General features: G+C 40.0%; 1 protein-coding gene across 1 annotated transcript in view; it reads right to left on the minus strand.

Annotated features, from left to right (window-relative positions):
- The window catches only part of DOCK1 (dedicator of cytokinesis 1), a 530,863-nt gene that overhangs the window by 425,165 nt on the left and 90,910 nt on the right, over positions 1 to 14,788 (minus strand). Inside the window, exons 9-13 of the mRNA XM_060768624.2 lie at positions 13,254 to 13,335; positions 10,839 to 10,974; positions 6,267 to 6,339; positions 3,901 to 3,980; positions 618 to 743 (exon numbers count right to left, since the gene is read on the minus strand). Coding sequence (XP_060624607.2) covers positions 618 to 743; positions 3,901 to 3,980; positions 6,267 to 6,339; positions 10,839 to 10,974; positions 13,254 to 13,335 — 497 coding nt within the window. The remainder of the gene's footprint in view (positions 1 to 617; positions 744 to 3,900; positions 3,981 to 6,266; positions 6,340 to 10,838; positions 10,975 to 13,253; positions 13,336 to 14,788) is intronic.

The raw sequence follows: 14,788 nt of genomic DNA on the forward strand, positions 1-14,788 counted from the left end.
AAACACTTACTAGCCAATTTGGACATGTGAGCAACAGAACTGCTTTTGAAATATGCCTTTGTTTCATAGATTCATTTATCAGAGTCAAAAGACCTAAGCTTCACCTCTGGAATATAGATGGAAAATCAGATATAGACTGATATTTATAGTGTTGGATAATATTTATAGTGCATATTTATAGTGTTGGGTTTTAATAACTAGTTGTATGTGTTTTTAGCCTAGATTTTAAAATTTGTTGAAGTGTGAAGCATATGACCCCTTGGGTTTGATGTGGCTATGCGGAACTGGATCCCCCTGTTACAACCTGGTCATCAACCGTAATAAAGTTTACTACTACTTTATAATATACATTAAAATCTGAAGTAGTTAAAACACACCAGGGTCTCTAAATTTTGAAAGCAAAGGAACTAGACATACTATCTATGCAGTTAATCAAACATGTTGACAAGAATGCTCCTACATTATTAATATAAAGCTAATAGTAGATTGAAAATACAGTTTTTAAGCCACATCTCCCTGAAACACTATTACTGTAGCAGATTCTTTTTAGAGTTGAATGCTTTGTCTTGAACCAGTACTTGATCATCTAAAACAGATAAACATTCACAACATCTCACCAGGCATAATAATTTCAGGAAATCCCATTTTCCGAGCCACTGCTGTAGTTCTGTCAACTAAATGAGGGAATTCTTTTCTTATCTGATGAATATCTCCTGGAAGAAGTTTCATTGTCACCCACAAACCTGTAGCATTAAGTGAAAAAAATAGTACAAGAGCTATTTTCAATAAACAGCTGCTTTTAAAATGCAGAACAATGACAGAGGAAACATCTAAGATCAGATCAAAAGCCCCTTCCACACAGCTGAATAAAACCCCACGTTATCTGCTTTGAACTGGAATATATGGCAGTGTGGACTCAGATGACCCAGTTCAAAGCAGATATTGTGGGATTTTATGCTTTGATATTCTGAGTTATATGGCTGTGTGGAAGGGCCTTTAGGGCCTTTAGTATTCACCAGATAGATTCATGATCACAACATATAAACAGTAGTCGAAATACTATTCCTCCATGGTATCATCAGAGGCACCTCTGAACGTTTCAGTACCATAGAGCCTTTGTGAGCACTGCCCACAGATTCATTTTCCATGAATTTTGTCTAGACCCCTTTAAAGATCCCTACATTGGAAGTTACCACATTTTGTGGCTCATAGTTTATACAATGTGTGATGTGTCCCCATCTGATGTGGGGATATTCAGGGAAACATAGTAAATTTGATGCCACTCGGCAAAGGACACTTATTAAAGGCTCAAGTGATATGAATGTCTCAGGGAGAATATTTCACCTCAATGAACAAAATAATTTAAAGCTATTTTATATACCAACATGTGCCTGCATTTTACCTGTCTGAAACCAATATGCATACTGTTAAGGAAAGTAAGTTTCTATTTTCAACATACATAGTTATTAAGTATACTATCTCTGAAGATCAAGAATATTGCATCTTGCCTGTGATTGAATTGTGTACTCAATATTTTGATTTCTATCTCTGCTTTTGCTTCTACGTTACTAAATACTGCTATCTAGTATGTGCTGTGACTGCAGAGTTATTTTAGCAGTGAATTTATCTTTCTATTTTTATATAGACCACTACAGTACACTTTGTGGTAACAGCAACAACTCAAAACTGGCACACCAGTTGCCATATTGTATGCCTTGGCAAAAGCCAAGAGTTTATTGAAGACAAACAAATGAGACTTTATGATGCGCATAAAATCTACAGCGTATAATGGAAATGGTTTCTACCGCATTTGGCCTAAAATGTGTTGATTTCCAGTAATTTCCCAAGGAATAAAGGAAAGCTCCAAATACAGTAAAGTCTCACTTATCCAATATAAATGGGCCGGCAGAATGTTGGATAAGCGAAAATGTTGAATAATAAGAAGGGATTAAGGAAAAGCCTATTAAACATCAAATTACATTATGATTTTACAAATTAAGCAGCAAAACACCATCATTCCCAGATGGTGAAGCTGGGGGACACCTGCTCGGACCTCTGGCCTTTGACCTGTGGGGTCCCGCAAGGTTCCATTCTGTCTCCCATGCTTTTTAATATCTATATGAAACCGTTGGAAGAGGTCATCCAGAGTTTTGGAGTTGGGTGCCATCTCTACGCAGATGACACCCAATTCTGCTACTCATTTCCGCCTAACTCCAAGGAAGCCCTTTGAGTGCTGGACGAGTGCCTAACCACTGTGACGGTCTGGATGAGGACGAATAAGTTGAGGATCAATCCTGAAAAGACAGCGGACTTCCAGGTCAATCATAGGCTGGATCGAGGCTGCTTGATGAGGTTGCACTCCCCCTGAAATCGCAGGTCCGCAGCTTGGGTGTCCTCCTAGATTCGGTGCTGACGCTTGAAGCTCATGCATTGGCAGTGGCTAGGAGGGCATTCGCACAATTGAAACTTATGCGCCAGCTGCGACCGTAACTCGTGAAGTCGGATTTGGCCACGGTGGTCCACGCCTTAGTTACCTCTAGATTGGACTATTGCAATGCTCTCTATGTGGGGCTGCCCTTGAAGACGGCCCAGAAACTCCAACTGGTCCAATGGGCGGCAGCCAGACTATTAATTGGAGCTAATTACAGAGAGCGGTCAACCCTCCTGTTTAAGGAGCTCCACTGGCTGCCGTTTATCTACTGGGCCCAATTCAAGATGCAGGTCTTGACCTACAAAGCCCTGAACAGTTTGGGACCCTCCTACATGCGTGACCGTATTTCCACCTATGAACCCACACGATCCCTTCGATCTTCCGGAGAGGCCCTTCTTTCGCTCCCCCCCCCCCCTGCATAGCAAGTGCGACTTGCTGGGACGAGAGAGAGGGCCTTCTCTGCGATGGCCTCCTTGGCTCTGGAACTCACTTCCCAGAGACATTAAAGCTCCCACACTGGCAATCTTCAGGAGGAATTTGAAAACCTGGTTATTCCAATGTGCCTTCAGTGATTGAATGAAAGATTCTCCCTGACCACACTTTGCACAAAATGTCCTTAGACGCACTTTACTTTATGGGTTGTGCAATGAAATCTTTCCTCATTCCTGGAGCCTCCTCCTTATAAGTTACTCTGCCCTATCTCCCAGTGTTTTTAATATTTTATATAATTTTATCCATGCATCTGGCCCTGCCTAGTGAAATTTCCTGTGTTTTTAATGCTTGATTTTATATTGTTGTGTTGTATATTATTTCAATTTTGCATTTTATGTATTTTGCTTGTTTTATTGTGTTTGTGTTATAGTTTGTATTGTACTGATGGGCATGGCCTCACGTAAGCCGCACCAAGTCCCCCTGGGGGAGATGGAGCGGGGTATAAATAAAGCTTTATTATTATTATTTTACAACAAATCAACAGAAAAAGCAGTTAAATACACTGTAACATTATGTAGTAATTACTGTATTTACGAATTTAGCAACAATACATCACAATGTATTGAAACAGCTGTCGATCCGGGCAGGAAGCAGACTGCGTTGGATAATACAGAATGTTGGATGAGCAAAGATTGGATAAGCGAGACTCTACTGTACATACAAAAGATACTGGAATTGTATCTTTAACCAATGTGAAAGGGCAAAGACTGCAACATGTGTCATGGCAAACTAGAGAAGGCTTTTGACTTAGTCTCTGTGAGTTCCCTAACTTGCCCCAGCTTATCCACTTGTTGATATCTCCAAAGGAGTTGTGGACATCGGCCTGCCTTCCATCAGCAGAATACTGAAGTAGTCATTTAAAAAATGGGAGTGTTGCACAACTTTGAGTGCACATTGTAAGATGTTAGACAAATTGGAAGGTAACCATGTTATTAGAAATACTGACAGTAAAAAAATAAATAAAGCAGAGTACCTACCCTGACCCTTGTGATTAACTTCTTTAGCAGCAATCACCTTGTTTATAACAGTCTGAAGGAAATCATTCTCCCCTGCCACCCTGGGTGAAAAACGGGATGATATATTCAACTGCTTGTGTCGAATGGCGTTATCCAACGCTAGCCTAGAAGTTGCACATGACGACCAACACCAAAAGGTAACAGTGATGGAGGGGAAGAACAGGAAACCAGAAATCACAGTAACAAGGAAGCGATATAGTGGACAAAGAGTGTTCATTAGTCAACACAAGACAAAGGATTGGAGGAGGTACAACAAAAAAGATAATCGATCAGGAAAATATGGATCTAATAAAGAGAAATAAAGCAAATCATCCCAGAAACAAACATACACCAGAATTCAGTCCAGAACTATGTAGAGATGAGAAATTTAAGAAGTGACATATAAAATAATAAAATGCTAAAACGTAAAACATGGTAGCCTTCAGAATGAACCGGTATGTGGATTGAGTGCTTAGTGAGAATTAACAAAAGGAGGAAAACTACTACAAAGAAAAATAGCTTAGAGATGGGATGATAAGATAGAATTCATGACACATTTGTACTACGATGCACTGGATAAATATAGAAGTTACAAATAAAACACAGCTTTTGGGGAAACGACATCTGTTACCCAAAGCAACCTCACCAAGTGCCATGTGGCAGCTGTTGTGTATTTCTTTCATTGGCAATCCATAACCAGAACATGAAAAGAAAAAATGCCAAGTAGCATTTAAAACAACGGGCAAAAAATAAAATAAAGGTGCGGGGGGGGGGGGGGCTGTCTTCATTACACTGCGCTTAAATCAGCACCGTGGATGAGACTGTCATTCATTATACTTGTGCATGTTACTCATTCAGACATTCTTTCTACTGCAGAATGTTTTAATTTAAAATAGCAACTGATAAGAGAAGAAAACCAAAGCTCATATTATTGTACATTTTTTCAACATTTTGAGTTCTTCATACCACTGTAAGCCGAATTTAATGGAGCAAGAAACTGGTAAGTGTTCCATGAACATCTATTTTTCGTGCATAGTCTTGTCTACCAATGTATATACTGCTTGCAGTTTCATTTATAATGATGGTGAAAGATTAACAGGAATTATTTTCAAAAGCTTACAGGGCCCATGAACTACCTAGTTAGCACATTTTAAATCTGCAGGTTTTTAATAACCTATAAGCGCATTGACACATACATAATAACCAACAAAATAGAAATTTGTAACAGCCAGAACTATCAGGCAAATGAAAAACAATTAATTCAGGTACTAAAAATGCTTCACCTGACCTCCCACAACCAGCCTTGTTCTTTGACACAAGTTTCCAAGCAAGCTTGCTTTATTATATTGTTAAAAGTTTAGCATTTCCTTTTTTATTTTAAATATCATATATTAACACAGACACCTGAGTTGCTATGAGTTTTGTGGGATGTATGGCCATGTTCCAGAAGTATTCTCTCCGGATGTTTCTCTCACATCTATAGCAGGCATCCTCAGAGGTTGAGGGGTCTTTTGGAAACAAGGCAAGTGGGATTTATATATCTGTGGAATGTCCAGAGTAGGAGAAAGAACTCTTGTCTGCTTGAGGTACTTGTGAATGTAGCAATTCGCCACCTTGATTAGCATTAAATGGCCTTGAAGCTAGTCAAACCCTGGCTGGTTGCTGCCTGGGGGAATCCTTTGTTGGGAGGTGTAACTTTTCTGGAATTCCCCTGTTTTTCTGAGTGGTTCTTTTTTTTTTGTTGCTGTTGTCCTGATTTTTGTAATTTCATTGATTAAATATATTGAATCAAATGGATTTCAGCTGAAAGTAAATGACTTCATTATTAATTTGTTGTGATATTTGATATTATAATATACACAGGTATTCCTTCCCTTTTCCAATACTTCCATTATCTAAACCAGTGGTTCCTAACTAGGGACCACTTGATCAGGGACTACTTAACCAGAGACCACTTTGACTAGAGACCACTCTCCAACATTAGTACCAAAAGGGTTACGAACTGATTCAGTTTTTGGTCAACCTTAGATTCGGTTTGGGTTGCTGATTCAGAAAATTGCATTGGATAGACCACATCAGCTCTAGTTTCTGATACCAAACATATGCCATGGTCAGCAACACGGAAGGAATGGCAGGTGGCGCGAAAGGAGAGTAAATAAAATAAATAAATAAAGAGGGAGGGGGCTCGTGGGCCAGATGTTCGTCCTCGTGGCTCACTGGTGGTCCACAGCCCACAGTTTACAAACCACTTATCTAAACCAGCTGAGTAAAACTTAATATGACAATTCCTATTTCTCTATTGTATGTCTAGAAATCTCTTCTAACATCTACATTTGTTTCATACTTACGGCTGAAATGGAATGAAATGTTGCTTGTCCTCATCATCTACTTTCCCATTAATTATGTCAGTTACATCCATGACTGAAATCAGAAAGAAAGAAATGCTATTAAAGAGATCAATATCTAAAGAAAAAGAGTGGCAAAGACCTATAAAGGAATATTTTTGCTTTGTGGCAAGCAGTTCAGAACTGTTTCATGACAAAATTATATTCAAAGATAGCTCTGCTATATTCACATCAGTGAAAGAAGTTGCATGTTCTGATGTTACTAATGCCCCTACGTTGTATGTCAGTCACTGAAACAAGTTACAACTGATAACTCACTTCGCAGCAGAATAAACGGGAGGGTGCTATAAGTCTACAGACAGCAACGGCTATCAGGGAAAGAGGACATTCAAATATATTCTGCTATAGCTAAGCAGACACTATGAACAACTTAGAATGTATTTTAAGAGTCAATAGTAGAAACCTCCTCAAACAACTCTTATCTGAAGCATCAATATTCTATCCACAATCACATGGCCAAGATATGCTGTCATATTGATGATGTAAATTTCCACCAGCATATGTTCCTTGAGCTTTTCCTTCTGCCCCCAGGACAATGGGCTTTTTCAGTGCCAGAGCACATATCATTCCAAGGAAGGGGTAAGCAGCTGCAACAGGGAGTACATTTTATTCTAGTGTCTCCACAGTAAGCAGCACCTCCTGCTGTTTAGTCAAACATGCCTCAGAAGTAGCCATAAGTGTGCTTCCAATTTACACTTCCACTTTTTGTCACTGATATTATTATTATTATGATTATTATTATTATTATTATTATTATTATTATTATTAACCGAAAGAAGCATTTGGGGACATGAATGTTGGTGGATGCTTAGAAGATCAACACTGCTCCAGGAGGAATTTTCAAACAAGTTAGAGTCATTTTTTTCATAGCCAAAAATCAAAATTCAAGAGGTCTAGGAATTTGGAAAGATTCAGAGGTAACCTAGGGACGACGACCACAACAGCAGCAGCAACAACAATATTACCCACCTTGCAGCTCAAGGTGGGGTTCAACATAGTTAAAACAGTGAAGAAGAACAAAGCACTGTGTGTATGTTAAAATGCATTTAACATACACACAGGTAAACTGCAGCTCAAAATTTGCTGATAAAATGCAAGTTACAATTCACAAATTAAAATTGACTGGGTAGGCCTCTCAGAAAAAATATGTCTTAAATTTTATCTTAAATTTTGAAAGCTGATTTCGCTGTTGGATCTCTTCCGGCAGGTAATTTATTTACTGTATTTGTATACAGCCCCTCTCAGCCTTCCGGCAACTTGAGGCAGCAATTCTATAGTCTTTGGACAGCAGGTGAAAAGGTTCCCTATGACCTGCATCCTATTATAGAAACACACAAAGAAGATTTAAAATGTTGAGTCAGCACTTAGGTTTTTCTTTTTTCTTTTTTCATGTCAGGAGTGACTTGAGAAACTGCAAGTCACTCTAGATGTCCTAGTTATCCGCAAACCAGATCAACAATTGGGTCACACGGTCTACAGAAAACCCACACACACAGATAGATATCTACATAAAAACTCCAACCATCACCCAAGTCAAAAAAGAAGCACCATTAAAGCCTTGGCAGACCGTGCAAAAAGAATCTGCGAACCCCACCTCCTCCAAGATGAACTGAACCACCTCAACTGGGTTCTCCAGGCCAATGGATACTCCACCTCAAACATCAGAAGAGCTGCAAGACCAAGAACAAGCCACGAGAGTAAATATGAAGATCCACCCAGAGGAAAAGTGTTCCTGCCATACATCAAGGGAACCACTGATCGCATAGGGAAGCTGATGAGGAAACACAACATACAAATAATCTACAAACCCACCAAGAAAATCCAACAAATGCTACGTTCAGCAAAGGACAAGAGGGATCCTCTCACCTCTGCAGGAGTCTACCATATACCATGCAGCTGTGGATAAGTCTACATAGGGACCACCAAACGCAGCGCCCAAACACGAATCAAGGAACATGAAAGGCACTGCAGACTACTTCAACCAGAGAAGTCAGCCATAGCAGAGCACCTGATGAACCAGCCTGGACACAGTATATTATTTGAGAACACAGAAATGCTGGACCACTCCAACAACCACCATGTCAGACTACACAGAGAAGTCATTGAAATCCACAAGCATGTGGACAATTTCAACAGAAAGGAGGAGACCATGAAAATGAACAAAATCTGGCTACCAGTATTAAAAAACTCTAAAATTATAACAGCAAAACAGCAGAGAGGAAATAACCAGGCACATCTTAACACCTCTCAACAGAACATTTTCCCAGGCTCAGCCAGGCCTTCAAATGCTAATGAAGATGGTCAGCTGAAACATTCACACCTAGCTTCAACAGAGAGCTCTTTGCCCCACCCCAGTCATTCCACAGATATATAAACCCATTTTCCTATTTCCAACAGGCCTCACTACCTCTGAGGATGCTTGCCACAGATGCAGGCGAAACGTCAGGAGAAATGCCTCTAGAACATGGCCCTATAGCCCGAAAAAACCTACAAGAACCTAGTGATTCCAGCCATGAAAGCCTTCGACAATAAACTGCAAGTCACTTCTGGTGTGAGAGAATTGGCCATCTCCAAGGACGTTGCCCAGGGGACGCCTGGATGTTTTACTATCCTATGGGACGCTTCTCTCATGTTCCCACATGAGGGAGCCAGAACTGACAAAGGGAGCCAGAACTGACAAAGGGAACTCATTCGCACTCTCCCCAGATTCCAACCAGCAACCTGTCAATCTTCAGTCATGCTGGCACAAGGGTTTAACCCATTACATCACCGGGGTTCCAGCACGGTAAATCTCACTGAATAAATGCCTCTATCCTAGGCAAGGGCAAACTTTGGCCCTTCAGGTGTTTTGGACCTTAACTCCCAGAAATCCCAGCCAGATTACCGGCTATTACAAATTGTGGAAGTTGAAGTCCAAAATACCTGGAGGGCCAAAGTTTGCGCACGCCTGCAGCCTATCATATTGAATCTATCAACATGGTTCAGGGATAGCATACCATCAAAAGACAGGTGCACATTTTCCCACTTAGCCAACATTATTTAACACTTATAAACTTCAAATCTATTACAAGTTATGACTACAGAAGACCTAGCAAATTAATGAAATTTCCTCGTACATATATGTTGACTCGCAAGTCAGTGAGCGCATCTACACAGGCAAGACTTCTCTGAGTCAGGTGGCACCTTTGCTAATGTCAGCAATGATGACAGAGCGACAGCCACTCTGGAACTCCACTACTACCACTATGGTAATAAATGGCAACAAATATTGGTGTCATCCCCCCCCCCCCCCCCGATCTAGTGGAACATGAGGAAAGTGGGATGGCCAAGTGACCATTGTGACCAGTTCCAAATCAGAACTGATACAACTGTTCACACATATCCAGTGCAATGCAAGGCAGGGAAGGGCTACTCCTGAGCTTTGGGAAAGCTTCAGAAAAGTATCTGGCTTTGCCTAAAGCAGGGCACAACCACATCAGGAGGCTGTACCCTGATTTGGAGTGGGGTTGCTGTATGCATTATGAGCATACCACAGAGTCCATTCTTGTCCACTTGGGTAGATATACCCATCAATTGGAAGTTATAGTTGGGAATAACTACAGGTCATAAAGTGTCAAACTTCTTAGCACTTTACAAAGATTAAACGATACAACCATCTCTGTCCACTGGCTCATGATATAACATAAACATAGTGCAAAATACAAATAAAATGGGGAAGGAAAAGGAAGGAGGAAGGTGAGAAAAAGGAGAAAAATACTTTTCTCCTATGAAGTCAAAGACAAGGCTTCCAAATGGTCTGGAGAATGGCAGGGACTTTCAACTCTACAACTGATAGGAAAACTCACAGAAAGAACAGTGTTTTGCTGTGAGTTTTCTGGGCTGTATGGCCATTTTCCAGAAGCATTCTCTCCTATTCGGAAGCTTCTGGAACATGGCCATAAAGCCCGGAAAACTCAAAAGAACCCAGTGATTCTGGGCATGAAAGCCTTCGACAACACAAAGAACAGTGTGTTTTTCCTGGAGAAAGGGGAGGGCTGTATCTTTGTTACTACTCCCTTTCTGACCAGATCGCAGGCCCAGTTTTCACTTTGCCTTATCATATTCCCAGGCAACAAGGAGTGTGCTGTAACAACTCAATGGCTTCCTGGCATGGGGCAGGAACTAAAGTTCTATACATTGGTTTTAAAAAGATTCAGCCTTAATCCCTACTTAAATACTGCTTGGATTCTGACAAGCTGAATCCTCAGCCAATAGTATAGCATATTGTTTATCCATCATTTCCCTCCAATATGGAAATAACAAAGCCTTAGTGCTATTGCAAATTTAAAAGAGCATGTGTCCAGTAACTCACATATCACATGGCCAAACCGTTTGAGCGTGCTGAACAATTTTTTTCCAAAAGGTTGCTGTAAGTTGTTTTTTTCCCCAAAACTGGACATGTCAGCAGTTTTTAGTATCATACAGCTACTACTATGTCCACATATTTTGACAATGTACCTAAAAAGAATGGATTACCTGCCACACCAAAAGGTCGCCGTAGCCCGGAGGTTAGCTTTCTTGTGTTGTTATCTCTTAGTTCCATTCTTCCTACTCGTACAATTTGACAGACAAAACTGATTTTCTCTCTTTTCAGGTCTTTGCTGCCAAGGTCCTAGGAATATTGTATTTTTCACACATTTACTTTAGAAAATTCATTCACATTTCTACTTTAACATGCATGAAAGAGAAGATGTGCCACTTAGCCTGCTCAGATGCCATCCCTTCACTCTTAAACTTTATTTGCATGACAAAAGAAATTATCGTAACCATAGTTAAGAAACAGATTTACATGGAAATTATCTTAATGGCTCTACAGAATCTGGAACAATTCCCCCAGTATAAAATACTTATTTTGTACATGAACAGAGTGAAAATTGATTATGATGATACAAAAAGTTTCAATAGAACCAGAAATCATTTTCCTGTATGTTCTGAGCTAGAACTGGCTATAGTTCCAGGTCTCCTAAAAATTTCATTTGCTACTAAAAATGGACATTCATTACAGTTGTAAGATAAACTTTAATGGTGGTTATTATGCAGATGGTAGAAGCAGAGAAGCATTGAGCTGATGGGGTGCAACATTCACACCCAAAAAGTAATAAAACTGGCCCTACTCAACTAGATCTTCCTTGATTATTCAATGGTTGGCAATCAAGTTCTCCACAATTGGCTAAAAGAAATTCCTGGGCAAGGTTATGGTATATAAAAAAAGTGCTGTGCTCAAGTATGACCCATCTCCCTCTTCAACAACTATAAGAACTGGGTTGCTTTGAGTTTTCTGGGGTGTAGGGTCATGTTTCAGAAGCATTTTCTCCTGACATTTCACCAGATATATGGCAGGCATCCTCACAACTTCTGAGGATGCCTGCCATAGATGTGGGTGAAAAGCATGGAGAACATTTATTTATTTATTTATTTATTTATTTATTTAGACCATTTCTACCCCGCCCTTCTCACCCCCGAGTGGGGACTCAGGTCAGCTAACACAGGCAACAATTAAATGCCAACAGTATGAAAACAACAATATAAAACAGCAATATAAAATCTATTACATAACAATTAATTAAAATTACATAACCACATAGAACAGATCACATAATCACAGGTCATAAAGCCATTTCCAATTTTCAAACAATCCTATTGTCCGAAAATGCTACTGAAACATGACCATACAGCCCGGAAAACTCACTGCAACTCAGTGATTACAGCCATGAAAGCCTTTGACAACTTTGAAAACTGTCAGCAACATGAAAAGTCACACCCACACCACACTTCATTCCCAATTATTAAACTAAACCATATACACTAAATATGCAAATTAACCCTTTCTATGGCACTGGGTAGCTGTTAACATTTGACCATGAAATTCGCAAGAATGCTAAAACACATCTCCCTTCTGGCATAGACCAAACTGACGGACTCAGTGACCACTGACCACCTGCTGCAATGCAACCTGAGCCCTGCTATATGCACAATGGAGAGCCTCCTTGCGGCAACACCAGAGGCACTCCAATGGCCAGCTACTGGTCAAAGGACATTTAATCAACTACCAAACTTGCAAACTTTGTGTTTTGTCTGTTTGTTTGTTTGTTTGTTTGTTTGTTTGTTTTGTTAAAAATGTAATACAAATTTCTGGTTGCTCCTGACATGATAAATAAATTTATACCCTGCCACCATCTCCCAGAGGGACTCGGGGCGGCTCACAAAGCACTCCAAGATGCAAACATGCAAAATACCAAAAGTGCAAAGACTATAACACAAAAGCAATAACAACCAACATGAACATCACAACCCCCCTGGTTAAGATGAATAAAATGCAACAATCGTTGCAGATATAAAACAACTGCAATCAATATCAGTCTCATAAAGTGCATGGTAAAATAGTCTCTAGGTCCTCAAATATGTTCAATTCCCTGCCCTTGGCTAAAGCCAAGATCCTAAACAGCCCTCTCCTCTCTAAAAGCTTCCAGTATCACTAAAAAGAAAAAGAACCACCCTAACTTATCCTGCAGCATGTAAAGGGGAAGGTGGGAATGGGGAAATAAGACAATTCTGTTAAATTCCTACACTTTTAGTTGGCAATGTATCTTAACCTCTGTCATGCTTAGATCCAGGAAGGAGAGTTCAGTTCTCACTATTCTACTTACAGCAATATACCCATTTCAAGCCCATGGCTCACTGCCATGGCATCTGTTAAAACAGCATAGATTTGGATCAATTTCTCTCACGAATGCAACCACTTCCACATGAAAGCATGTGCTCCACAGCTGAGCAATGGGCCTTTCCTCAAAGGCTCCCTACTGGTTTTCCCTACTTTAAACAGCATGGCTTTGGAAAATACTGAAGCAACAGGGTATCTCAAATCTTGCAAACGAAAAAAGGAGCACTTACTGTGAAGACTGCTCGAAGATTGTGTAATCTATCTATGTCTTTTGGCAATCCTGAACTCGACCATCTCACCAAATAATTCTCGCTATGGAAATAACATTAAAATGTTTTATCAGCCTTATCATTGTTTCAGTCTTGAAGGCAACAACGAATGCATCACAGCGTATCATACAAAAATCTGTATCAAAACAAGTACTTTTAATGATGCCTGGAACTAACTTGGCACACAGAACCCCCATGACCAACAAAATATACTGGAGGTCTTTGGAGGAATTTATAAGAGTTGTAGTTCACCTATATCCAGAGAGCACTATGAACCCAAACAATGATGGATGTGGACCAAACTTGGTATGCATATGTCATATGCCCAAATTTGAATACTGGTGGGTTTTGAGAGGAACAGGCCTAGACATTTTGAAGTTGTAGGTACTGGGATTTATAGTTCACTTGCAATCAATGAGAACACTGAACTCCACCAAATATGGAATTGAACCAAACTTGGCACACTGAGCCACCATGACAAGCAAAAAAATAATAAAATACTGGCAGTCTTTGGGAAAGATTCACCTTGATTTGGGGGAGTTGTAGTTCACCTACATCCAGAGAGCACTGTGAACCCAAACACTGATGGATCTGGATCAAACTTCACATACCAAATATGCCAAAATTCGATTACTGGGGAGTGGGGGTTTGGGGAAAATGACCTTCCTTTTTAGTTCACCCACAACAAGAGAAACTGTGACCTCCACCAATGGTGGACCTGGACCAAACTTGGCACATAGAACCCCATGACTAACTCAGCCTACTGGAAGGGTTTGAGGGGACTGAGACACCATAGTGGGAGCTGTAGTTTACCCTACAGCCAGAGAGCACACTGAATCCAACCAATGATGCATCTAGAGCAAACTTGCTCAACAAAACCAACTTTAAGTACTGATGGAGTTTCTCTGGGTTAACCTGGCATTATGTCAGTTGTAGTTAACCCACAACCTTATGCATTTTGTACAATTAAAAACTGACTTTTTCAAATAACCCGGAGAACATCAGATTCTCAAGCTAGTATTATATAAAAAGGTATTTTTAAATTATCTTCATATTTAATATTGATCTTTCTTATGATAATGTATGGCATTGTTTTTTCTGTCCTCAAAACAGAATTATTATAGTAGTCACTACAACTCCCATTTTCTAGAAAGAAAGAGGGGGAAATCCAATATCTCACTAAGGATACATCTTTAACTATAGAATTAATGTGGTTTGACACCTCTTTAACTGCCATGGCTCAATCTGGAATCATGGATTTGGTGAAGCATGAGAATTATTTGGCAGAGAAGGTTAAAAAATGTGTAAAACTATTATTCACAGGACTCTATAGCATTGAGCTATAGTGTAGATCATGCATGGGTAAACTTTGGCCTACCAGGTGTTTTGGGCTTCAACTTTCACAATTCCTAACAACCAGTAGAGAGTTGAAGTCCAAAACACGCCAAAGTTTGCCCATGTCTGTTGTAGATGCACCCCAAGAAAGGTTTGTTAAA

Source organism: Anolis sagrei, chromosome 3 (genome assembly GCF_037176765.1).
Source record: "Anolis sagrei isolate rAnoSag1 chromosome 3, rAnoSag1.mat, whole genome shotgun sequence".
Taxonomy (NCBI): domain Eukaryota; kingdom Metazoa; phylum Chordata; class Lepidosauria; order Squamata; family Dactyloidae; genus Anolis; species Anolis sagrei.